Here is a 26,543-nt window from a genome sequence, read left to right as displayed (position 1 = left end):
AGATTCTAGACTAGAGAGGGTCGAACCACTGGCCCATAAAGTTGGTGTCTTCTTCTGCTCGGGTTGCTCGCACTCCTTCATTCAAATTCCAGCTTATGTGGTTACGAGATCCTTCTTCGCAGGATCGTGTTGCGGAGTGGTGGAGGAAAGGGAGGCCAACTTTTGGCACTGCTATGTACACTTTTGCCAAGCAACTGCAATTTGTTAAGTTTCAGCTTAAACAATGGAATCGCCAATGTTTCGGGAATATTTTTCAATCTAAGATAGCTGCTCAACTAGTATTGAGTGGCATTACTAGTGAAATAAGAGAGCATGGTTTGTCTGAAGCCTTGCTTAGGGACAAAGACAAGGCAGTCAAGGTTTTAGAGGAATGGGAGCTTAGGAAGGAAATCTACTAGAAACAAAGAGCTCGTATTAATTGGCTTCAAGTAGGGGACAAGAATATTGCGTTCTTCTTCAATTCAGTGAAAGCAAGAAGACATGGCAATTCCATTCTCATTCTGGTCAATGATAGAGGTGAGAAGTGTTTATCCTTGCAAGAGATTTCTAGGGAGTCTTTATAGTATTTTTGGTCCCTCTTTAGTGAGGATACTCAGGGGGAATCGGAAGAGGAGAATCAGGTTCATGCTTGTATTCCATCTCTACTTTCCAGGGAGATGAATGAGTAGCTTATGGGTCCTATTTTGTTGGAAGAACTTAAGAGGATTGTTTTTCACATGAGGAAAGGAAAAGCTCCTAGACTGGATGGGTTTTCGGTTGATTTCTTTCAAGATTTCTGGGATATTATCAAATTGGACTTATTAGAGGTGGTCCAAGAATCCTAGAAGAATAAGCAGATGCTTTGGGCTTTAAATGTGACTTTCTTTGCACTAATCCCCAAGTGTGATGGGGTTGACTGGTAAGGTCAGTTCCGCCCTATCTCTCTCTATAATGTGATTTATAAGATCATTTCTAAGTTGATAGCCGAAAGGTTGAAAAATTGGCTTGGGGATGTCATTTCAGAGGAGCAGAGTGGGTTCATGGAAGGTTGACAAATCCTGGATGGTGTGGTCATTGCTACTAAGACCATTCATTCTATGGCAGCTTCCAAGGAAAAAGCTATGTTTATTAAGCTGGATATGGCTAAGGCTTATGATAGAGTTTGTTGGTCCTTTCTCCAGAAGATCCTTAAGGCTTTTGGCTTTGTTGATGAATGGACCCAATGGGTAATGAGGTGTGTTACGTCTACCTCCTTCTCTTTGCTAATTAATAGAGATCATACTAAGTTGTTTGGTGCATCTAGGGGTCTTCACCAGGGGGACCCCCTCTCCTCGTACTTCTTCATTCTTTTGGTTGAGGGTTTGGGGAGGTTGATTAAGCATAATGTTGGTCTGGGTATTATTCAAGGTTGGAGTTGGGGTAATGACCTACATCCTCAGTCCCATTTGCAGTTTGTTGATGACACGGCCCTGATGGGATTAGCTCAAATTAGAGAAGCTAAAAATTTGCGTAAAGTTTTGGATGTTTATCTTGCTACTTCAGGTCAATTGATTAATGATGATAAATCTTCCATTATCTTGCTACTTTAGGTCAATTGATCAATGATGGTAAATCTTCCATTCTCTTCTTCAACACACATAGAACTATTCAGAGGAGGATTGCTCATATCTTGAGATTCCAGGTCGGTTCTCTCCCCTTGACTTACCTGGGTATTCCTATCTCTACTGGTAATCCTCCCAGGGATTCGTGGTAGGGTATCCTGGACAAATTTCATATGAAGGTTGAACATTGGACATGCAGATGGTTATCCTTTGTTGGGTGGGTTCAACTGATCTAGTCGGTGGTTCAGGCTCTTCCGATTTATCAATGTATGCTCCAAGTGGCCCCTAATTGGTTCTTGAAGGGATTGGATTATCTGGCAAGGCAATTCTTATGGGCAGGCAACCTGTCCTCCTACAAATGGTGTCTTGTCAATTGGGACTTGGTGTGTAGCCCGAAATAGTCGGGTGGGCTTGGCTTAAGGGAGTCTATTTTATTTGGGGAGGCTTTGGCGGCTAAATTGTTCTGGAGGTGGTGTATTGAACAAGATCGAGGTTGGGCTAGGATTTTGGCCTACAAATATATGTGGAGGATCCCAAAGGAGGAAATCCCAAGATATCCGCTTGAGGGAAAAGGCTCAACGATTTGGAGTACTCTCAAGAAAGGGGCTTCTCTTATAAAGGAATGACTCTTTTGGATATGTAAGAGGGGGGAAGAGGTTATTTTCTGGTTCGACTCTTCGGATGGATACCCCTCATCCTTGATCAGTTTCCTAACCTTGGGAATCTTTGCCAGAGGTTCCTGGAGGCAGGACGGTCTAGGGTGAGCGACTTTAACGTTGTTTATAGGTGTGGGCGATTGGAGTTAGAGCGGTGGAAGACTCCTAATGAATGGTCGGTTGCTGATATGGATGAAGAGTGTGCTAAGCTGCATGGAATTTTGGCGAGTAGACACTGTAGTTCCCTTAAGGGTAGGGATAGAATTGCTTGGTCCCAAAATCCTAAGGGCGTCTTTACTGTGGCTAGTGGGTACCAGGAGTTGTTGTCCCGTAGATTGGAGGGGAGGGAGGTGCATTGATGGAAACATGTGTGGAATATTTTTTCTTGGCCGAAGTGTAACTGTGTCACTTGTACTTTGGCTTTGAATAGATGTCTAACTTGGGACAATATTCGCAAGCAAGGATTCCTTGGGCCTTCCATCTGTGTTTTGTGTGGTAATGGGGAGGAGGATTCCTGACACCTATTCTTCAAATGTCCTTTCTCGCTGCTAATTTGGCATTACTGGTGGGGTGTGGAAGCATCCTTGTGTTCATGTGGATTCTTTGGTGGAGTTTTGGAGCAGTTTGGGCAGGCCTCCTATTATGTCCTCTTTTCTCTAGATTGTTTGGCATATTGGGTCCATTTTCATATTGGGGTAGATCTGGATAGAGAGGAATAGGAGGATCTTTAGGGAGGTTAGACTGTCAGTTCAACAAGTGTGAAATAGAATCATTGGTATGTTACGGTAGACGGTGGAAGCTAAATGTGAGGTGAATTTTTCTCTGGATAGAGGTGAGGCTGATATTGTGAGTAGGTTGGGTTTGCAGGAGATGTCTCCCACCTGAGCTTATGTTAGGAGAGGTAGACATGCTATGAAGAAGGTTCAAAGGGTGGGAAGGTGGATGCCCCCTCAGGATGAGTCCATCAAGATTAACACCGATGGCTCCTCTAGGGGTAATCCGGGCCCTGTTGGGATTGGTGGTGTTGGTAGGGATAGTATGGGGGAGGTGGTTTTTTTTCTTCTTGGTGCGTAAAGGGAGGAAATCTAATAACTTTATGGAGGGATTATAAATTTTCTATGCCTTGGAGCATGCCTTGGAGTTGGGGTGGCCGAAGATTATCTACGAATCAGATTCACAAATTATTGTTAACCTGTTGATTGAGCAAAAGGTGAGTGGGATTCATTGGCAGTTGGTAGGTATTGTTCAACAGATTCTTCAAATTAGTTATATGATGGAGAAGGTGTCTTTCATCCACATTCCTCGTGAATGGAATAGAGCAGTTGAACGTTTGGCTAAGTGGGCCTCGAAACATGGTGATGATTAGAAAGTTGAAGGTTGGGAGCATCTCTCCCCGGATTACTGTCAGGACTTGCATAAGATCTTTGTTGAGGATATGGATAGTTATGAAGTTGTCTGATCTTTGGTTGGGCTTGTGGTTCCTTTCTGGGGCTTTGAGGCTCTGGTTCTCTTTTGTAATTCTTGATTCTGATTTTCAATAAAGTTTTTACCCCTTTATTCAAATTAAAATTTAAAAACCTAAGAAAAATTTCATCTCTTCAATCATAGACATATCAAAATCTTTCTCCATATTCTTAGAAAATTCTATGCACAACTTATCTTCACCTCCAAAAATAATATCATCAACAAATACTTGAATAATCAGTATATCATCACCAATGATCTTATAATATAAATTACTGTCAGCACTACCCTTACTAAAACCAAGCTTCAACATATATTTATCCAACCTTGCATACCAAGCTCTGGGTGCTTGTTTCAATCCATATAAAGCTTTCCTTAACCTGCAAACCATGTTTGTATCATCTTATAGTGAAAAACCATCAGGTTTCTCAATATAAACTTCCTCATCAAGATCCCCATTCAAAAATGCACATTTAACATCCATTTGATAAACTTTGTAGTTTTTATAAGCAACACAAGCAAGAAATAATCTTACAGCTTCAATCCCAGCTACAGGTGCAAAAGTCTCTCCATAATAAATTCCTTCCTTCTGAGAATATCCTTTACAAACCAATCTAGCCTTGTTCCTTATAACTTGACCATCCCCATTCAATTTATTTCTAAAAACCCATTTAGTTCCAATAACATTTTTATTTTTAGGTCGGGGAACCAAAGTCTATGTGTTATTTTTCTCAATTTGATCTAATTCTTCTTCCATAGCTTTCAACCAATATTCATCTTTACATGCCTCAATTACTGATACCGGTTCAACTTGTGAAATTAAACATACCTCATTAGTTGCTAGTCTTCTTCTTATCATTACTCCATTGTTCTTATCCCCAACGATATGATCTTTTGAATGGTTCAATCTCACATACCTAGGAGTCCTCTGACTCCCCGTTCCTCTTCCATGTTCTTCAGTCATTGTAGAATTTTTTGATACTGCCGAAGTAACTAGTTCAACACTGTGTTCTGGTAAAGGTGCTACCGGTTCAGATATAATCATTTCCACTCTTTTTAATTAAGTAAAAATAGGTTTTAAGGGACCAGAAACCTAATTACATTCGAAAGATATTCAAGAAGGAAACAAGCAAGACAACTGCAAAAGACCAGCAAAACAAAAACCAGCAGCAGAGAAAAGGACAGCAAGAGGCCAGCAAGAAATTGACCCCAAGCCCAACATTACAAGAAAATTAAAAACTCTTCATAGTTTCCTCAACATTCTGCACCAAGAGCATCATTGCCTTGGCCGCTTCCCTCAGGTCATTGTTTTCCTGTCCAATCTGACTCTCTTTCATTTTCGTGTCATTCTCAACAGTAGTCTGCCTAGTTCTGCGCCTAGTGTTCTGGTGGGCTGGGCTGGAAGTTGGAGCATCTTCAATAATTACCAGGTTCTTCTCCTGGTTTTTCTTTTCCAGATGATCCACCAGCGCATTCATATTCTGGGACGAAACTTTAAGGACCTGGAGACTGTGAGTCATAAGGCTTTTCAATGCTTTCTCATTACGGGCAATCCGGGTGTTGACGTTGTCTTTGTCCTCCTCCACCTGTTCTTTCATAGTTTTAATAACGTCCTCCAAATGTTTCAGGTTGCCTTTTATCAAATCTTTCTCCAGCTAGTCCTCCATCTCCATTTCCTCCTCCGCTTCACTGTTTTTTGTATCCTCGTTCTGTTTCCCAGAGTCAGACATCTTAATCAGCTTATTGATCTTATCTTCCAGCTCCCTTTGCTTACCCTGCATGCTGGTGATGTTTTCAACAACCCATTTCTGGAAATTGAAGAATTCAAGGGTGCAGTTGCGAGCGGTGTCCAGGATGGTATCCGCAGAGTCCTTGCTCTGTTCAGTCTCCTCAGCATTAGGGTTGTCACCCTCCTTAGGATTCAAAGCCTCATTCTCGCTTTCTGAACCCTTAGGGTTAGAGTGAGGATTCTTAGAATTACCCCCTTCCTCCCCTTCACCATAGTTCTCATCCTTGTTTGGCTCCATTTCAGTATCAGTTTCCTTATCCTTTCCCTCTTCTTCATCACAATGCACCCCCTTTCCTTCATGCTCTGTTTCAACTTTCCTTTTTTTATGAGTAGGGGTGTTGGGTTGATCCCCATTCGAATCAGAGTCTTTGCATTTCTCAGATATATGAGCATTGATGATCAAAGGATCATCCTTGGTTGCCCTAGCCTTATCCTTAATATGTTCATATATAAGCAGAATGAGTCCCTGGAGAGCTAAAGGATAGGAGCTAGGCTTTTTAGCATAGTCAGCAAGGCTCTCATTTAGAGAGGAAGCTAAGTAGAAGGGCAAGGAAATTTTAGCCCCATGACGGAAATGGTTCAGGATAGCGAAATGATAGTTATAATTTTTTGTAAATTTGCCATCCATAGTCAAATATTCCATTAAAGCCCTAAGAACTTTTTGCCAGAAAGGCTTTACTTGTTGGGGGGTGTAGTAAGATATGTTGTCCTTCTTCGCAAGGTTGCCCTTCTCATCCTCCATCTTTGGGAGATTTTTGAAAGCCTCAGCAGCATACTTCCGATCCCTATATAATTTAGTCCCCTCCATCTTGAGTCCCGTGACCTCTGCAATCAAGTTTTCATCGATTTGCCAAATCTCCCCAAACAGGGTGGCTCTGTTGTTACTCTAGCTTTTAGCGAAACTGTAAGACACAGAGTTTATGCTACCATGAAGCTTTTCCATATAATCAGTGAAGCCATGTCTGTGGATCCTTCTCCAAACCTTTCTTTCGCTCTTCCAGTTCTCGCAACCTAGAGGCTCGTTCCTATTTAGGTTACCACCCATTCTGATTTCTAAGTAAAGATACCCTCTGCTGCAGTTCTCAATTCGTGGATGAAACTCTGAAAACTTGTTATTTCTAGGTTCCCTGTGTAAAGACTCTTTCGTAGCTTTGAAGTTGCTACTCATGTCCACACAAACCCAGCTATTATTACCATAATCTTTCGCACACATATGATCTTGGTTATGATGCCGAGAAACACTCATTATCTGACAGTTAATCCGCCCCCAAAATCTGTCCTTGGAACTCGTTCCCTAGAAATAAATCATGAGATTAACTTGATCCATTGATGCGATCAAAGTATAATTGCTCTTTAATCTCTCGTTTGATGTGAGTTTCTCCAATGTATTTGACATCCTTCTCCAAATTGACCCCTTCATTGGCTAGGATATCCGCAACCTTATTGCCCTCTCTAAAGGTATGAGTTATACTAATGCTAACATAGTTATTTAGAATATCTTTAGCATTTTTAATTAAATTGGTTATATTCTAGGAAACAGAACTAGTACCTTTGAGGGCTTGTATGATGTTTAAGGAGTCCCCTTCGAACCAATTTTTTTTGAATTTGAATTCCTGAGCTAGCTGGAGGCTCTTTAGCATTGCCAGAGCTTCAACCACATGGTTATTTTGGGTCCCAAAAGGAGAAGCAAAAGCAGCAATACAAATTCCTTTAGCATTTCTAATAACTCCCCCTCCACCAGCCTTCTAGGGTTCCCTTTAGCCGCCCCATCAAAATTAACCTTTATCCAGTCATAATCAGGAAACCTCCATACAATGTTATCTCTCTTCTTCTTATTTTTTGATCTGTAGACCTTATGCATTAGGTTCCATTCAGTAAGGATGTCTTTTTCCATATCATTCATATCTGTAGTAGACCATTATTGATTATTCTTGTGAGGGATGTTGATATTCTCCTTTATAGCCCTGCATATTTTTTCAAAGACCACCTGAGTATTACACTTAGCTTCCCTAAATATCCTATTGTTCCTTTCTTTCCAAATGCCCTAGCATATCATGGGGAGGGTCAAAGACCAAAGGTTCTTGATGATTTGACATTTGGTTGGAAAATTCCATTACCAGATGATATCCTTGATGCTCTTGTTCATGACCCAGTTAATTTTCCATTTTTCCCACATTTTGCACCATATATCCCAAGTGAAGGAGCAGTGGAAAAAAAGGTGATCAACCGATTCCCCCTCCTTCTGGCAAAGCTCACATCTATTAGGGAATTTGAAACCCCTTCGGATTAAATTGTCAAGAGTAAGGGTGCTATCATGAGAAGCAAGCCAAAAGAAAATGTTGACTTTAGGGATCAGAATGTTGTTCCAAAGTTTACTCCAAATGGGATTGCTGGTTTGAGAGAAGGTGTTTTTATAGGCAGAAGCAACCGTAAATTCACCTTTAGGATCACTTTTCCAGAGGAAAACATCATCATAGCCTTTGTTAGGGGAAAAGGACAGCAACTCCTTCTAGAGAGAGGAAAGCCCAGAATGGAGGTCATCAAGCCTAACCCACTTATCCTCCTTCCAATAGTCACATACCATAATCCCAAACCTCCTTTTACACTCTTCAATAATTTGACTGTTGTTTTGATCATAAAGGGCTTCATTCTTCATCCAGGGGTCTTCCCAAAACCTTATTCTGTCACCTTTTCCAAGGACCCATCCAGGCCCAACTTTTGCCGCTTTTATGGATTTGGTAATACTATTCCAGATGAAGGATCCAACAGGGATATCTTTAGAGTTAAGGATCCCTTGGATAGTCTGATTTTGAATGTATTTGTCAAACCAAATTTGATTCCAATATTTCTTAGTGTCATAGGCTTTCCATAATTGTTTAGCAATAAGAGCTTGGTTAAAGGTTTTTATAGCCTTAATCCGCAGCCCTCCTTTGTTCTTTGGTCTACACACTTTGTCCCAGGCAATAAAAGGTATTCTCTTTTTTTCTTCCACTCCTGACCATAAAAATCTCTTCTGGATTCTTTCCATAGCTTCAGCAAATTTAGCCGGAATACCAAACATGTTGAGTGCATAAACATGGAGATTTTGAAGAGTAGCTTGAAGGAGCTGCATTTTCCCGGCTTGAGATAACATTGAGCCTTTCCATCCAGTAAGTCTTTTATTAATTTTATCAATAAGCATATTCCAGAAGGAATTTGGGGGAGCTAACCCTAAAGGAAGGCCCAGATAGGTGGAAGGGAGCATTTCCACTTTGCACCCAATAATGTTAGCAATTTTCTATTGTCTTGTGACCGCAGTATTGAGGAAGTACATAGCCGATTTGTCCCAATTGACTTGTTGACCAGTAGCCAAAGCATAGGAGTTAAGAGCGGTTTTGAAGGCATCAGCCTCCTTGACTGAAGAATATCCCATGAGGATAGTGTCATCAACAAACTGTTGCTGAGTGCAAAAAACATTAGCAAAGGAAGGTTGAAGACCTTTGATAGTTTTGTTTTGTTTCAGCTTATGAATCAATCTGCTCATACTTTCAGCCAATATGGTAACAAGGATAGGAGATATGGGATCTCCTTGTCTTAGCCCTCTTGAAGTTTTAAATTTTTTTGTAGGAGATCCATTAATCAATATAGAAAACATAGGAGTAGTGATCAGTTCTCTGATTAATTTGATAGTCCTATCATCAAAACCAAAAGCCCCCATGATTTTAAAGAGAACATCCCACTCAACTCTATCATAAGCTTTTGCCAGATCCGACTTTATCAAGAAACCTTCTTTTTTAGCAGCACTGAGGGAATGAATGTTCTCATGAACAAGAATGATTGAGTCCAGAATCTGCCTACCAGGAACAAAACCTTTCTGCTCCTTAGATATGATGAAGGGAAGCACCGCCAAAATTCTAGTAGTCAAAACTTTGGATATAATTTTGTAGAAAGAGTTGCATAGGCTAATTGGCCTAAATTTTCCCATAGAGTCCGCCCCAGCAACTTTGGGGATTAAGGCTATAAAAGTGGAATTAAGTTCCTTAAGGATTCTTCTAGATCCAAAAAATTCTTTGACTGCATTAACCGTGTCTTCCCCCACAATATGCCAGAATTCTTGGAAGAAAAACATAGGGAAGCCGTCAGGGCCCGGAGCTTTATCCCCTTGAAATGAGAAGACAACTTTTTTTATTTCTCCAGCAGACGGGATGGCAGTGAGGGCCTTGTTTTGAATAGGGTTAATGACCTTAGGAATAATATTAACCAAATTGAGTTGATGGGTCTGATCAATATCCTTGTTACTAGAGAGGAGTTGCTTGAAGAATCTAACAGCTTCATCCCTGATTTCATCCTCATTAAGTAGAGTGCTATTTTCAACAGTTAGTCTTGTGATTCTATTTGCAGCTTTATGTTTAGAGAAGTCATGTGGAAAATTTTAGTGTTTCTGTCCCCTGCCTTCAACCATATAGCCCTAGATCTCTGCCTCCAATAGATTTCTTCCCTGGAAATAATGTTGTGGATATTGACTAGAACCTCATCTTCCATGGCTTTGGTATACTTTTTATAGCCTTCTTTCTGGATTGAATTTTGTATCTGGTCCAGTTCCTCCTTTAATTTTTTCTTTGAATCAAAGATATCACCAAAAACCTTCTTGTTCCAGGTCTTAATGTTGGTTTTGATGTTTTAAAGTTTTTTGGCAACTTTATACATAGCAGTTCCATTAACATCAATATTCCACCAGTTAGTAATAGATTTTTCAAGATTAGGGTGGGAGGTCCACATCTTTTCGAAACGAAAAGGGAATCTCTGATTATTCTTAACATTCTCAGCAACAAAAGAGATGGGATAATGATCTGACTCAATTCTATTAATAATAGAAAGGGAGCATCTATGAGAAAGAATCCAATCATTAGAGAGAAGGGATCTATCAAGTCTTACCTGGATGAGATCTTCACCATCTCTTCGGTTAGACCAAGTGTAGGAAGCCCCATTGAGATCCAAATCAATGAGAGCATTGTCATTAATAAAGTCCATTGGGTCAGATCTGCTATTTGGTTGAGCTTGACTACCTCCAAATTTTTCAATGTCTTGCAGAGGAGTATTGAAATCTCCCATCACAACCCAGTTGTATAGAGGGAAATTTTTCCTTTTATGCTGAACTTTATTCTAGAATTTACTTCTAGAAGATTTGGAGTTAGGGGCATAGATATTAGTGATAACAAATTCCTTACCATCAAAGATGCTTTTAGCTTTTAGCTTTTAGGGATAAAATATTGCCATCAACATCAATCATATCTCCAGAGGTAGTGCTTTTGTTCCAGAATATAGCAACCCCTCCTGAGGCTCCATTCGAGCTACTGCCACAAACCCCTCCATTTTTGAAAAACTTTAATTTCTCCACTTTCTCTTTACTCATTTTGGTTTCCTGAACCAGGATAATATCCGGATTTTGATCTCGAATTAGGTTCCTTAATATATCTTGTTTATTGAGACCATTTAGGCCTCTGATGTTCCAAGATATTACTTTCATTTGGAAGCCTGAGGGTAGGATTCCTTGATAGTTTGCTGCCTTCCATCAGCTATGTTTTGCTTACTCTCTTGGTCCCTATGCCATTTCATAGTTTTGCGTCCTAGTGGGGATCTTGAAGCCCCAAAATCAGCCTTAGCTCTGGTTTTGGTTTTTACTCCATTAGGGCCTCCTGCCTTCTTGGTTTTAATTTTCTTTCCATTTCCTATTGTGTTTTCTTCTTGTTGTTCTGCTCTAGATTCATCTTGCATGTTGCTCCATAGATCTTCTCTTTTCTAGGATGAAGTGGTCATACCGACTTCTATATTATGGAATAAGGCATTTAAGTTTGCTTGCGGCGACCCAAACTTGTTACTCCTTTCAAGTTTTATTTCATGTTCTTGAAACTCTTCCTCTAAACATGGTTCATCATTTTTTGATATAGGTTCATGAAGATCCTCAGGATGAAAGTCAGTGATATCCTCAATCTCACCATCTTCAAGTGTCTCTTCACTGATTTCATTCTCCTTTGCCTGTGACTGTAGAGCCTCAAAGGTATTGCCTTTTTTGATCTCAAACTCCTTGGTTTCATTCTTTTATTCCCCTTCAGGGGGGGGTCTTTAGGATGGTCAGTGCTATCTACTTTCAGGTGTTCTAGTATATTCACCAAGTTTCCACTTTTTTCTTCTAACTTGTTACAGTCTTTGTTGTTATTTTTTTCTTTCCAAACCGGTTTGTGAATATTTTTTTCTTTCATCACAGGTTTTTTAGGGTGGCTGGGGCAAGCCTTAGCCCAGTGACCTACTTTTTTGCAAGAGAAGCACACAAATGGGAGAGATTCAAATTCAATGGCTTGTTCCCATAACCCAAGTTTGGAGTTTATGTCAATAGTACTTGGGAGGTCCATATTCTGTGATATGTTGACGCTGATGCGCGCATACACCAATCTCTTGCGAGCTGCTGTCATTGGGTCTATCGCAACAAGCTCCCCAAAGGAGTTAGCGATTCCTGAGAAAACATCCTCCACCCTGTTGAACACTATATTTGAAATATAAAAAAAAAAATATTTCCATAAGCGTGAAAGGCTAAAAGATTTTCGGCCAAGAAATTGTATCGAGCATTTCAAAAAGGAGTTTCATCGAAAGAGTGCTTTCATCGAAATAGAGCATGACGTGTAAAGTACTATGTAAAAGGTCTTCGTTGGAACATCACTTTCGGTAAATCAAGGAAACTGCTCATCGATACTCCAAGTTTCATCGAAAAGTGAAAACAAAAGGCAGTAGGCAAAAAGTGATTTCGAAGAAATATAACTACCGAAGAAACTCATAAAGCATTCATCGACATGCAAATCTCATCGATAACATAATGTCGAACAAGAACAGAGGTGTTTTATCGATAAAAGAGGATATCGAAGGAAGAGGACTTTCGATGAATTTGCATGAGCTTTCACCGAAGAACAGAACTCACCGAAATACGATTTCGATGAAACTTGCAAGTGACTTATCGAAAGAAAGTTTATCGATGAAAAGATGATTTCGATGAGTCTTGAAGATGGCTTCTCGACATGGATTACTCACCGAAAAGGTAATATCGAGGAGAATGGGCTTTCGATGAAGGATCAAAACGCTCGGTCGAAGACAAGGGTTTTATCGAAAACTCGAATTACAATCATTTTGGTCGAACTGTACTTCCCGCGAAAGAATTAAAGGCCCAAGTGAAGAATGTCACATCTGCAATTAAATTTAAACACTTGAGTAGCCGTTGCAGACGCAGAGACATTAACTATGCACAAGTTGCCCATACGATTACAGCTGAACTGATCGAATTTTCAGAGGAGCCAGATTGATGCCAAGAAACTGAAAATTGCGAAGAACTTGCGGAAATTTGTGAATGGCAATCAGAAGAGCTGGGCATTTCTCCAAGTAAGTATTGTCTCTCGTATTTGCTGAAATCATGGAACCTTCTTCTTCTTCTTCTAAAAGGAGTAGGAAAGGAAAAGAACTAAACCCTGAAGAGAAGCCCAAAAGACAAAAGAAGGAAGGGAGAGCTCTAACTCAGGATTTGCTAGACCAATGTCCCACATCTAGTGTAAGGTCTAAAAAGATCAAAAGCGAAGAAGAAGGATTGGAGGATAGATTTGAAAATCTGGGAGACATTTGGACTGAAATCAGAGGACATGAATTATTCCTATTTAGCTACAAAAGAAGGGATGCTCCTGAGCCCATAAGTAATCTATGGAAGAAGAACTTAGGGAAATTGGTAGTCCCAAATGTGTTTGTAGATGTTGAATTAATGAAAGCTCTGGTAGATTGTTATAATCTGAGAACCAAAACCATATGCGATTACAGAGGGAATCCCTGAGTGGTGATTAACAAACAAACTGTTGATATGGTATTTGATTTAGACTGGGAAGTGGAGGAGAGAATCGATATGCAGAAACTGTCACAAGAATTCTTTAGCTTGGAAAACATCTACAGGACTTGGAGACTACCTATTCACCGGCCGAAAGTGGGTGGGGCATTTGTTCCGTTCAGCAAAGATGACAAGGTGTCGTTCGATGTCAACCACTTCCATCCATATTTTAAGTATACATATTATGCTGCAGCCCAAGTATTAGGCCTAGAGGCTCATCCACTCATGGATATTGGGGTTATGGTTTTGTGTGCTGATTTACAATCAAAAGACCCTAGGTCATTTGATTATGCCACTTATGTTGCAGATGCCTTAAATCATGGGTTGGAGAAGTTAAAAGGGGATCTCGTGAACATACATTTTTCATTGTACTCCTTATTAATGCATATTATTCTTTATTGTGGACAAGAGATCAACTTCTGGTCAGATGATTTCTGCATTAGAGCTTATGATAAGAATGGTTTGAAGAAGCCAGTTCAGTTGTGGGTTTCTGCATGGGACCAGAGGTTCATGAACAACCAGTACTGGCACTTTCAGGAATATTTTGTGAAACCTCTTAGTGCGGCCTTTGGGCAACACAGAGATTATACTCTGTCCCCTGAAATTAAGAGATTCCTCAGGCCAAAGGATTTCTCTCTGGAGTCACAAATTGATCACAATTGGGGTGATTGGTATTGCCATGATAATCACACAGAAATCAGGGTATTTGGGTATGAAGGAAGACCACACATGCTTCCAATTACAATACCAAACAGGGTGGCTAGCCTGGAGATTGTAAGACAATTATCTATTGTCAGTGCCAAACACCTTACAGATTCCGGTAAGCAGTCCATCATTCCAGGTTTATTGGTTTTTTCTGACTTTGTTGTTAAAAGTTCAAAAAGCTATCATTTACTACAGAATAAGTTAGACTACTATGGCATGACTCTGGGTGAACCTAGAGAGAACTTCGATCCTGAAGGGTATATAAGAGCTGCCAGAGCGTCACAAAAACTCAAGGCTGGAATACATGTGGCCAAAATGCCAGATGACCTGATTAAAAATCTTGAAAGAGAGGAGGCCAGGGTTTTGAGAGAAAAGAGTGAATTGACTTGGGAGGCCTACAAATGGAAAAGGGCAAGGGGGATGATAGATGGAGATTTACTTGGGAACCTCCAAGATCCTCTGGAAGTAGCTAAAAGGCTACTTCAACATGAAGAAGAAATCATGCATAGAGTGCCCCCGCAATTCCTCCATTTTATCAACACTGAGAAGGATAGTCAACCATTGGCTCACATGTCACCAAAATCAACTGCTAGCAGTATCCCCACTGATTCCCCTAGGGAAGATTATCCTCCTGGTTTTGAAGCAGAGATGAATGTGGACACTGGTGAGATTAATATTAAGGATGTAGTCGATATAAGAATGACTGAACATGAAGATTTTGTTGCTGATGATGGATTCGCTTCTTCAAGGGAATTCCTTTCATTTTTGTACCAGTACAAAGGGGCACATGTTAAACGAAGCATGGCTGGAAGACCAGAAGAAGAACAGATGAAGAAATTGCAGGATGAAATCGATATCCTCATGAAAGATATGACCCCTGAGAAAGGGAGAAGATTACTAAAAGAGGCCGGTGTAATCATCTTTTCTGGTTGAGATATAAACTCAGCACTTCTGTTTGACGGGTTCCTGAAAAAACAAGATTTGAATCAACGGGTGTTGCCCCAGGAGATAGACAAATTATTCCTAGGCTCTGGATATGATCCTGACAAGAAGGCTCTCCTACAATGGGCATTATATCCAAAGGGGAAGAGGCCTATCATTGTGGATATTGAAGAAACCTTTGGACACCTCATGGTTCATCAGGTTGGAAAGACGGACCCTAGGGTCACTACTAAATTAAACTTGGATGTTGCCAGATTAAATCTGGACCAGACAGAATTTTTGGTCAGAGAAAATGTCACATATAAGGGGTTGTATGAAAAATCCAAAGAGGAGAATCAAAAGTTGCAAGCAAAAATATTGCAACTTGAGACAGGGACTCCCATAAGCGAATACACCTCATACCCCATAGGACGTAGCTTGGATGATGTTTCTGATGCTCTGTACTGGAAGTATCAAGCAGATAAAGCCACCAAACATGCAAATAGTATCCAACAAAAGATGGATAAACTGGTCAATGATATCATCGGACATCGGTTTAACACCATGCTTTCGCATGTCGAACCATATTGGAAGGTATATAATGGAACTATAAAGGCATTAACAGAGCATGAGAGATTAAAAGCACGACTACATGAAGTACTGAATAGTGTCGATACAATGACGCCAGAGGAGAAGACTGAAGGGATAGCATACATGGAGAATCATGTTAAACTCGAAGATGCGCTAAGGAGAGATCTTAAGGAATTGGATGATGGGAGACCTATTGGAATGCCCTCGGTCTATAAAGAAGGAGATGTAATATCCCTGGAAGACTTGCGGAATGAGCTTATCAGTGTCAAAGATTGGGCTTTGTCAGAAATGGATCGAAGTAAAGACATGGCCCCTACCGTCAACCAGATGATATTCAAATATCTGTCACAAGGAGAAGAATTGAAGAAACAGAGTGCTAAAATCAAAACCTTTAAAGATGATGATTATATTCATCATTTAGGAATTCTTAATCTCTTTTTGCTTAAGTTTGTTAGAAACGTTTAAACTAGTAATTAGCATTTCGAAAAAACGTGTCTTTTCATGAATAGCTTTCGTTCCCATATATATATGAGAATGGTTTTTGTAAAAAAAAAAAAAAAAAAAATACACAATAAGAAGATGGCGATGTATGATAGCCTGTAAGTTTTACAAACTTTGACGGAATACATGCTATGAACTGTTGTTTTTCTTTGCGTATGTGTTGTGGATTATTTCACTTTGTTCTGGCAATCGTCTGTGATATTATCTAAAGTGATAAGGTTATTCATATTCTTGAAATCAAATTTGTGCTTCATGTTATAAGGTTGAAACAAAAGTTTTGCTTGCGAATTGTAATTGTTCCTCGCAGTACTTCATTGATTGGTCCCTTAAAGGTAGGGTTAAATTCATTCAATCAACATATGATATAAGCATTCAAATTGATCTCAAAAGAAATAATAACCGACAGGTCTATAAAAGGGTGGATTAAAAAATTGTCTCACAGGCTCGCATAATAAGTCCTGAAGAAAGGATAATGACTCTGTAGCCCAAACAACAAGGAAGGCACTGGTCAAACTCAGATTACACTTATCACCATATTCATCATATGTTATTTTAAAGCAATAGAAGTAATTAGAAAACATAGATCGAATAGCTTCTACAACAACAATCTTGAACTCATCTGCTATGTCTCCATTCTAGAAACCTATGCCATTCTGCAACTAGGAGATATCAGATTAAGAAACTAAATCTGCTATAAAAAGCATTAGTTGAAGGAACAACTAGTGAGTAGGTATACCCGCCTAGGTCCTGCAGAGCCTAAAGTGAGAGAGTTAGTAACCAAATAGGTTCACTCTATAAGTTGGCCAAGTCAATTGGAGGGTTTGATCATAGGAGTTGGCATTTCCTTAGAATCTATCCAATCTGTTGATTTGAGACCCAACACACCCAGTATTCCAATGGCAGCCCAAGCAACCTAACCCACACCAGAGTAGATTCAAAGAAAGAATCATTGAGTTCCATATTAGGGGACCATTTTCTAACAGAAAGTGAGGATTTACCAAACATCCAGGGCCCACCACTTAACACTGCTTCCAAATCTTCCCCACGTGAGAAAGAGAACACAAAAAAACCTCTAGGCAGGGCAGAGACTTCAACCTGTCCTTTCATTCTCCATTTTCTCTTAACAAAGGACCTAACATCCTCAATATTAGGTTGAGGTCCAACAAATTTCCCCACCAGAGAAAGAGTCATTAAAGATATGCTATGATCAATGACTAAATCAGGAATCTCAATCACAAGTTTACCTGTTCTATTATCTTATATATCCTTCACAAAGGGGAAAGAATATTTACCAGTCAGTTTACCAGATGCTTGTCTTACGAAGAGACTATTCTAGGGTTCAGGTATTTGCCCCTCCTTGATATTTTTCTAAGTCAATCTTCACTGCCTCGGGGCTTGAATCTTGAGAATCTTTTAATTTTCCGAGATCGGGAGGAGGGTCCCGTGTTCGTGGGTCCCCATCTTGCCTTCCATCCTCATCATTAGATGCTTGTCCTTGAGCTGTAGTGGAATCAGAACCAGAGGATCCAGCATAGTTGTTCCCTCCATTTCTCGATTTCAAATTTCCCACTGCAAACGCTGTTCCCTCCGCTGTTCCCTCATTTCCACTGTTGGTTCCTTCTCATAAACTATAATTTGACTTTTGTTCAACTCATCTACTTTGACATTAGCACTCTCCACAATTCTCTGCATTCTCTTGTTATAACATCTATATGCCTTGCTTTCATTAGAGTAACCAAGAAATATGCCTTCATCACATCTAGGATTAAATTTGCGAATGATATCATCTCTCCCAATATAACATTTACTACCAAAAATTATGAAATACTTAACTGTAGGTGTGTTGCCAAACCATAATTCATAAGGTGTCTTACCGATTTCTCCTTTGATATGTACTCTGTTGAATGTATAAATTGTTGTGCTCACTGCTTCTCTCAAGTACTATGAGGTAGACTAGCTTCCATCATCATTGTTCTAGCATCATCCAAGATAGTTTTGTTCTTCCTTTCCACAATTCCATTCTGTTGAGGTGTTCGGGGAGCATAAAATTGTCTTCTTATACCATGCTTCTCACAAAAGTTATTAAACTCACCGGATGTGAATTCTCCACCATGATCTGGCCTCAAACATTTAATCTTCAATCTTGTCTTAGTTTCCACTTTAGCCTTAAAGACTTTAAACTTTTCAAATGCCTCAGATTTTTCCTTCAAAAAAGTAACCCACATCATTCTAGATTAATCATCAATGATAAGAATGAAATATCTATCACCTTGAAATTTTTTAACTCTAGCAGGGCCACACAAATCAATATGAATAAGATCAAGAACATCATTTGATTTATCTTGTATATTCCTAAAAGAGGTTCTAACATGTTTACCCATTTGACATTCTTTACATACCGGATTATAGGGCTTCATATTCTTAGGTATATTCGTAACTGCCTTAGTTGAACTGATCTTTACAATGTAATCAAAATTCACATGACACAACCTTTTATGCCATAGCCAACTCTCATCAATTTGTGTAATCAAACTTGTCTTCTCATCGGAATTCAAATGAAATATATTACCTTTTGTCTATGTCCAGATCTGTTAATGATTTTGCATTTTCCATCCTTGAATTGTAATTGAAATCCCTTATCCACTAATTGTCCTACACTCAAAAGATTACGCCTTAAACCTTCAACATAATAAACATTGTCCGTATTGTTCTTACCATCTAATGATATAGTTCCTTTTCTTTTGATCATACATGCTTTGTCATCTCCAAATCTAACTAGACCGCCATCAAATTCTTGCAAAGATAGAAACTTCCCTTTATCTCTAATCATATGATGTGAACAACCACTGTCAATTACCCATTCATCCTTATCTTCAATTTTAGCAGCAAGTGCCTTCTCTTCAGGTACATTCTCTTCCAGTGCCGGAACATCTTCCTTGATAGCCAGGAACACCCATTCCTTCCCATTTCTGGAACCACTAGCAGAGTCTTCTGTCGGTTCATCATCAAAATCAATAATGCCTTCCTCATCCGCTATGTAGCATGATTTATCTCTATTTTTCTTGTACTTATACTTGTTCTAATATCCAGGGTTAGGCTTAAATGATCTTCTAACTCTTTCTTCAAATCTTGAATTCCTTTCAGGACATCTAGATGCAAAATGACCAATCTTATTATATGCAAAACATTTAAAAGGTGCTTTTCCTTCGTACTTACTTCCTACCGGTCCTTTAGGTACTCTTGTAGAAAATAGTGTTTCAAGTTGCTCAAACTCATCTTCTCTCTTCATATCTTCCAATTCCTTTTCATATAAAGCTTTCCAATCTTGCTTACCGATTGCAGATGTAGATGCATGAAAAGCAAGTTCAGTCTTCACAGCTCTAGAAGGTCCAAATTCTTCAAGCTCAAAAGAAAATAGTTTCCCAACCAAGGTATCTTTGTTGACATATGTATTAGCCATTGTTCTGAACTCATTAATAGCAGTAACCTTCATTTTGTAAGCCGATGGTAGGGCTATCAGAACTTTAGAAACAATTTCATCTTCGCTCAGAGTTCCACCACAACATTGAATTCCCATAACAATCTCATTTATCCTTTCCATGAATGCAGTAATCCTTTCATCTTCTTCCATCTTCAGGTTTTCATATCTCACCCGGTAACTATCAAGTTTAGCAATCTTCACTGTAGGGTCACCTTCATTAAGAGTCTCCAACTTATCCCATATAGCCTTTCCAGATGATTTGTCGATTAATCCCATTATTTGCTGATTAGAAAGTGTACACAAGAGGGCTTCTCTTGCTCTACAATCATTCTCAAGCTCCTTATCCAGGTTTGTCGGAGGAGGATTGACAGATGTCGGATTATAAAGTGTGACACCATTTTGTGTGATCTCCCAAATCTCCTTGCCATGACATCTCAGATGAGTCTCCATCCGAATCTTCCATACTGTGTAATTTGTTCCATCAAGCCTAGGAATATCTCTCCAAAAGATAGCTCCAGATGAACTTGAAATGTTAGATGCCATAGGATCTTCCTCAAGCGGTTAAACTTTCTGTAGAGAGGACCAAAGCTCTGATACCAATTGTTAGACAGTTCAAATAACCGAAAGACAACTAAGAGTGGGGAGGGGGGTGAATCAGTTGTCACAAATTATCGGAACCATTAGCAATTAAAACTTTAATACCGGAAACCAATAAATTAATATCAGAATAGCAGTTAAACCAATTAAGCATAAACGATTATCACATAATAAATACTATCCACATGACACCAAGATTTATAGGTGGAAGCCCGGTAAAAGGAAAAACCACGATGAAGCCTACCCATAGTCAAATAATACTTCTACATTAAGTATGTGAATTACAATTGAGGGGCTTGCACTTGCATGCAGGCCAACATCTTAGAGTGCACTACTCATCACAAAAGGAGCCTCACTGACTACATAGAAATCCAGACTACAATTCGAAGAAGTGTTGAATTGCAAAAGATAGCATTTCCTATAGTTCTGGTTAAGCTCAATACCAGAGGACTAAATCCTCTTACATAAACCCAATTCGATCTCCAATGATCGACCAAATCCTCTACCTGAATGATATTACATTATTCACACATTACATTCCTTTCCCATATCCATATATGATCTACAATGAGATCTTACATCTATATATACAAACCCTCAACCATAAACAATTAGGTCGGCCACCAGATAATAAACCAATTACATAATTACAAACCATGTCGGCCTTAGACCAAACAAATAATATCCAACACATAAGACATCCTAGAAGCACATCGAGAGGTCCAATCCACACGTTACATTAAAGCCGATCCATAACCTAGATCAATCGGGACCCAGTATAGGTCCACACACTACAACAATGATCTCCATCCACTAATTCTCGAACATGATCATCAACAACATCCTGAAACTTCACTAGAAGCTGCACCAACATCACTTATGCAATTCATCAAAGATCTTCATCAAAAGTTATGTCGGTGAAACCCTCGTTGGAACCAAAAACCAAGCTTCTAAGCAAACATGATAGCATCCAATGACCAGACCAGAACCAACTTACTAAATATAAACATGAGTATCATGATTAAGCCAATTCCATAACCAAATCATACCAGATCTTACCGGATCATGCCAGATCCAAATCAACTAGAAACCACTCAAACTTTCGGGACCAGAAGGGTGCCGGTAAAGCATCCAAACAACTAGTGTTGGCATCAATGACAAAACATCAATGCAACACATAATCAATTCCACCAAATGGCCAACATATACCCCCACCCCCCCGATTAATACGACCCCCATATAATTGTAGGGAATCAACCTAACATTATGTTGGTTCAACCCCCTTTGCATGCCTCTCACCTTTGGGCAATGTTTGCAAGTGGAGTGGCCCCTTCCAGATTCTTTCAGCTCTCTAATGAAGCTTTTGTTTCCTCTCCTCTTCCCTCTTCCTCAATTACCATCATAGAGCTGAGCCCCCTTACCTTCCTCTCCTCTGCTGCCAAAGAGCGGAAACCCTTTTGCCCTAAGGGAAAGGGTAAATCCATGCGAAAATGGAAACAAATTGTAATTGATAATTCCATCTCGGAGGACACAAATGAAGAAGACCTTGTTCTTGAAACTGAGCTAAGGAGAAGGTCCCAAAGGCTTGCCTCCAAGGGTGCTAGTGAGAAAAAGGATAAATCAAATTGTCGTTGATACTAAAGATGATCCTAAAATGGGTGAGGGTGGTAATAATTTAAATGAACATGAGGGGGAAGAGATTGGCACTATTGGCAATGTGGATGACTTTGGTCCCCCACTGGGACCTCAATATTTGAATGCAAAAAATGAGCTCCTCACTAAGAATTTTGAAGATGTGGCCTTGGAGAAAATTATATAGAATGTGGACCCAGTCATTACGATGATTTCTAAATTGGATGAAGGGGTTTCTATGGAAGGAATAGACAAGGGTAATAAAAGTGACAAGAAAAAGGGGAAGAAGAAAAAAGACAAGAGACGCTCTCCTGTGGAAGAGGACCAACATGAAATGTAGATGGATGAGAAAGCGAAGCCCACTGAGCACCCTAGGGATGATGAGATTCAGGCCCTCAAATGTTAGGTTCGAGAGCTGCGAGACTATTTAGACAATGTTGGAGTGGACAAGGAAATACAAAATTAGAAGGAGGAACTCAAGGAGATGAAGCGTAGATGGGACATCAAAGATAAGCAACTGGTCAACATCAACAAATTTTACACGAGAATCATGCACAACTCAACGACGACCCTTTTCCTCCTACATTACAAGACTGTTGAAGATGATGCAAATAAACAAGCCTATAAGGAACTCTACACGTCCCTAATTGAGGACTAGGGCAATGATATTGAGATGGTTGGGCTTCGTAAGCCAACCCCCTAGGTCTAGGTCTGTATGTTTTTTTGCTTATGCTATTGGTTAACGTTTCTTTGGACTTATGGGGTATACCCCTGTTGCTCTCTTTTACTACTGTTAGACTCTTGCTTTAAGTTTTGTTTTGTGTTGTTAAGGTGCTATTGATAGTCTCTGGACTATGTTAAGGGTCAACACCCTTGTTAACACTTCTTATATAATAAAAAACAATATTTTGAATTATGAAAACATGAATCTAGTTAATTATATATCATTGTTAATTTGTGTAGCCCTTTTCAAATTATGTTGATAAGGTATTGGAGAAAAGGTGTACTAGCCTAAAGATGCATGGATATTTGAGGAATGTTCAATGATCATCTTTCAAAGCTTTGCAGTATGCAAAGGATATTTAGAAAAAACTCGGGAGAATTTGTATTGTGTTGATGTGCATTGAAGATGACGCTGACTTTTCCCTCTTATAAAATCATTCAAATGTGAAAAATGAATGCATTGATTTTGGTTGTTGAGTATGAAATTTAAATATATGTGGGGATGAATTGAACATTTGAATTTCTAGCTACCATATATGTTTGAAATCTACAATAGCATGACTTAAATATGCATTATATTTGGTTTTATGTTTATTTGGGGAGTTGGAGTTAATACACGTAGATGTGAGAGGATGTATGAGAAACATGCAATTGACAACCCATAAAATTGTTAGAGGCTTCTCATTGTGATAAATTAGGAACCATTAACTATGCATACATATATGTAAATAAAATATGGTTTGAGTTTTGTACTACTTGCATAGGGTGGTTCTTGCAAACATAAAACATTTAAAAAAAAATGAAAAAGTGGGTATTTTTGTGCAACTTGTCTTATATCATAAGCATGATTTTATTTGTAGTTGATTACATTTTGGTCAAATACACTTTCACTTGTGAACATGTAGTGGTGCACTTGCAGAATTTGATTAGCCTGTTTAAAGTTCTTTAATGGTGGAAATAAAAAAATTGTTTGAAGGATTAGGTGAGGAAGGAATGATCCATAATTGAAAAACAAATATTATTTGAAAGATTAAATGAACAAGGAGTGATCCGAAATTGAAAGATCGACAATAATTGAACCTCTTTCCTTAAAGGCTGAAGCTATTCTGGCTCCAAAACAGACCTTTCGTACAGTGTGATAGCAACGTGTTAGTCAATCGCAACCGTTTATTACAAAATCGACAGTGTAAAATGCGCAACTAACACGCTTGTTAGTCAATCTGTACTGCTGTTTTAGAACGAGAATAGACTGGTGTCCTTCCTTAAATCAGTAACCAAAAACAAAATATGAACACATCAATTAAAAACGTTTATGTGTGCATTGAAAAGTACCCTTTGTCCTATGAAATGAGACCTTATAATACTATTTGCTGTCCGGATTCAAAATTTCCAACGTATTAGGAAAAAAAAACCACGGCTAATTATTATTGAGGGCCCTAGGTAAATGGTTTCCCCGGGAAAATTTCCCAAACAAGTCAAGAATATAAGACCACGGTCAGGTGTGAAACAAAATCAACGTACCAGGGACTGGCCGATGTGACCGAAAGCCAAACATGTGTTTAAACCACCTGGTTTGTGGAGGGTCCCACACGGAGCTTCTATTCAAACCAACCGGGACCATCCACGTCAGCATTGTCCTGTCAACGTCAGCTTGGAAGATAAATGAACTTTTTCATGTTGAATTGGTATTTTGTTTTGGAGTACCTAGAGATCAGGATGGGATGTTGCCTCTCAGACACAGCGGGCGGGCAGGAGGCGATCGGGGGAAATGCTGCACAGGCGGCCATTTTTACCTCTCAAGCTTATGCTAATGAGACTACAGCTGAGGCTCATGACGCTGTGCACTTCTTCATGAACACGCGGAATTTCCAGGGACTTTCTTCTCAGCTTGAGGTAAGATTATTGTGCCTAATTCTATTATTTTGCTTCGATTTCTCAGCACTTGCAGACTTTCATGTCCTTTCAGTCTGGATGTTCGATTTACTTGCAAATACTGTTATTTTGAGGCTCAATTTGCTATCTAGAAAAGTCTGCGGGTTTTATTTTAAATCCGGGTGGAAATAGAGGTTCGAGTCGCGGAAACTTTTGCTGTAATTTGAATCCCGAATATCTTGAATCAATTCGAAGCTTTGCAGAGATGATTCTGAGAGCTATTGGAAGTTTCTAAGAATCAATTCTTTATTTATTGAACATTTTTTGGCGCTTTGGAAACCCTAAAAGATTGATAAGGGAAATATAAATAATCCCGTCGCTTCGAATTTTCCATAAAATTTTATTACCCCGTTCATGAAAGTTTCATGTATTTTACTTAATTTTACATACATTTTTATTTAAGTACAATTAGAAGCCTATTAAGTGTTCTAATTTTTGGTTTTTACTATCTTGTTTATAAATAAAAATGTATGATATACAGGAATATAAAAATTGAGCTAGATGATTATTTTTGCTAGGTAATGTGCAATCGTAGTTGTGCAAGTTTGTATTAAAATGAAAACAGATTTGCCTTTCAACCCAGCTGAATAGGTCAAACAACACCCCAGGAAGGCTAGCCAAAAACATTTCAAATCCCAACCAGGTCGGCTTGTTATTACAAAAGTAAACAACCCATAATCCAACACGGGATAAGAGAATACAATGGACAAGTAGAAAGACTAGGCTGAAGCCATCCTATTTAGAAGGAGGCCAAAAGAAGTGAGAACCCATGACCACACCAATCTCCACCAAAAAAACCTTGACACCATCTCCATGGGTAGACACGTAGACAATTACCCCTGAGATGAAACTAGAGCTTGCCTTCACCCATAAGGTCACCAAAAGGCCAAGAAACCCGACACCGACTCCTTAGATAGCCCATGAACTCTCTCATTGATGAATACCTTTGAAAAGATAACAACACCCGTCTTCGCTCAAGAGTTCACCAAAAGACCAAAGACCAAAGACAAAAAAACACTAGGGTCTTAGTCGACGTTGTAGAAGTCATTTGAACAAACAATCCTTGCAAAGTTCACCATCCACTGCGAATTAGATTCAACATGTATACCAACCACCACGTGCAATCCTTGCAAAGTCCAGCATCCACTGGAAGTTAGATGATTTAAATCAAACAAATCTCTTAGAAAAACTAAATATATTTTCAACTCATTAAATAAAATCTCTTGTTGGACCACTATCAACAATATAAATTTAAAATAACATAATCATCTTTTGTAGACACCTAAATATATAAGGCTGTGTATAGTTTAGAAACTTCATTCTTTGTAATGGTAGGAAGTTGGTATAGATTATAATTTTTGAAGCATCCTTCTCAAATGGTGCTTGCAATTTTTAGTCACAATTGCCACACGATAAAAAATATCATCTCAGTTATTACTCATCAAGACCAAATTGTCATAGGGGAGGATTTGTCGAAAATCTATTTTTGTAATTGCATTAGACACATGAGATTTTAACTTGTGTATGAAATTTTGAAGCCCTTATTTAAACAACCTCATAACTTATCAACTTTCAAGAATCTCTTCGGTGAAATAAAATGTTGTGACATCCTTAATTTAGAAGTTTTTAAGTGACAATTTGAACCACGTTGTTGTAATGAAAATCGGTAATTGGAACACCTCAATTTGTAGCAATTAAGACGAGGAAGACAAATGATTTAATCATCCACCAATGAAAATCTACACATCACATAGCAAAATTGGAGAACTAGGAATGTGTGGAATGAAGAGTTCAACAAGCGTTAAAATACTATCAAAGACACAAGGAAACATTCTATGTGCACCTTAAATAAAAAAGCATAGGATGCCAAGTCAAATTAAAGGATAATCATTTGGAGTGTTCACCACAAAAATAAGAACAAATAACCATTGTTTAAATTAAAGAGTTGAGGGAAATATGAAGTTAGAAGAGCTGAAATTTTGGGAAAAAAAAGAGAAGGAAAATTGATTCCCTTCTACATTTGCTAGATAATAAAATAACCTTAGTTCTTTCTTGAAAATAATAATTGAACACTAAT

At 38.9% G+C, this 26,543-nt stretch overlaps 1 protein-coding gene across 1 annotated transcript in view; it reads left to right on the top strand.

The window, feature by feature from the left end:
- The first annotated feature begins 24,234 nt into the window (after nt 1–24,234).
- The window catches only part of LOC131075938 (protein BONZAI 1), a 55,094-nt gene continuing 52,785 nt past the window's right edge, over nt 24,235–26,543 (top strand). Inside the window, exon 1 of the mRNA XM_058012911.2 lies at nt 24,235–24,427. Within this exon, the coding sequence (XP_057868894.1) occupies nt 24,251–24,427 (177 nt within the window). The 5' untranslated portion in view covers nt 24,235–24,250. The remainder of the gene's footprint in view (nt 24,428–26,543) is intronic.

This window comes from Cryptomeria japonica, chromosome 9 (assembly GCF_030272615.1).
Source record: "Cryptomeria japonica chromosome 9, Sugi_1.0, whole genome shotgun sequence".
Classification (NCBI taxonomy): domain Eukaryota; kingdom Viridiplantae; phylum Streptophyta; class Pinopsida; order Cupressales; family Cupressaceae; genus Cryptomeria; species Cryptomeria japonica.
This window is presented reverse-complemented; position numbering and strand designations above follow the sequence as displayed.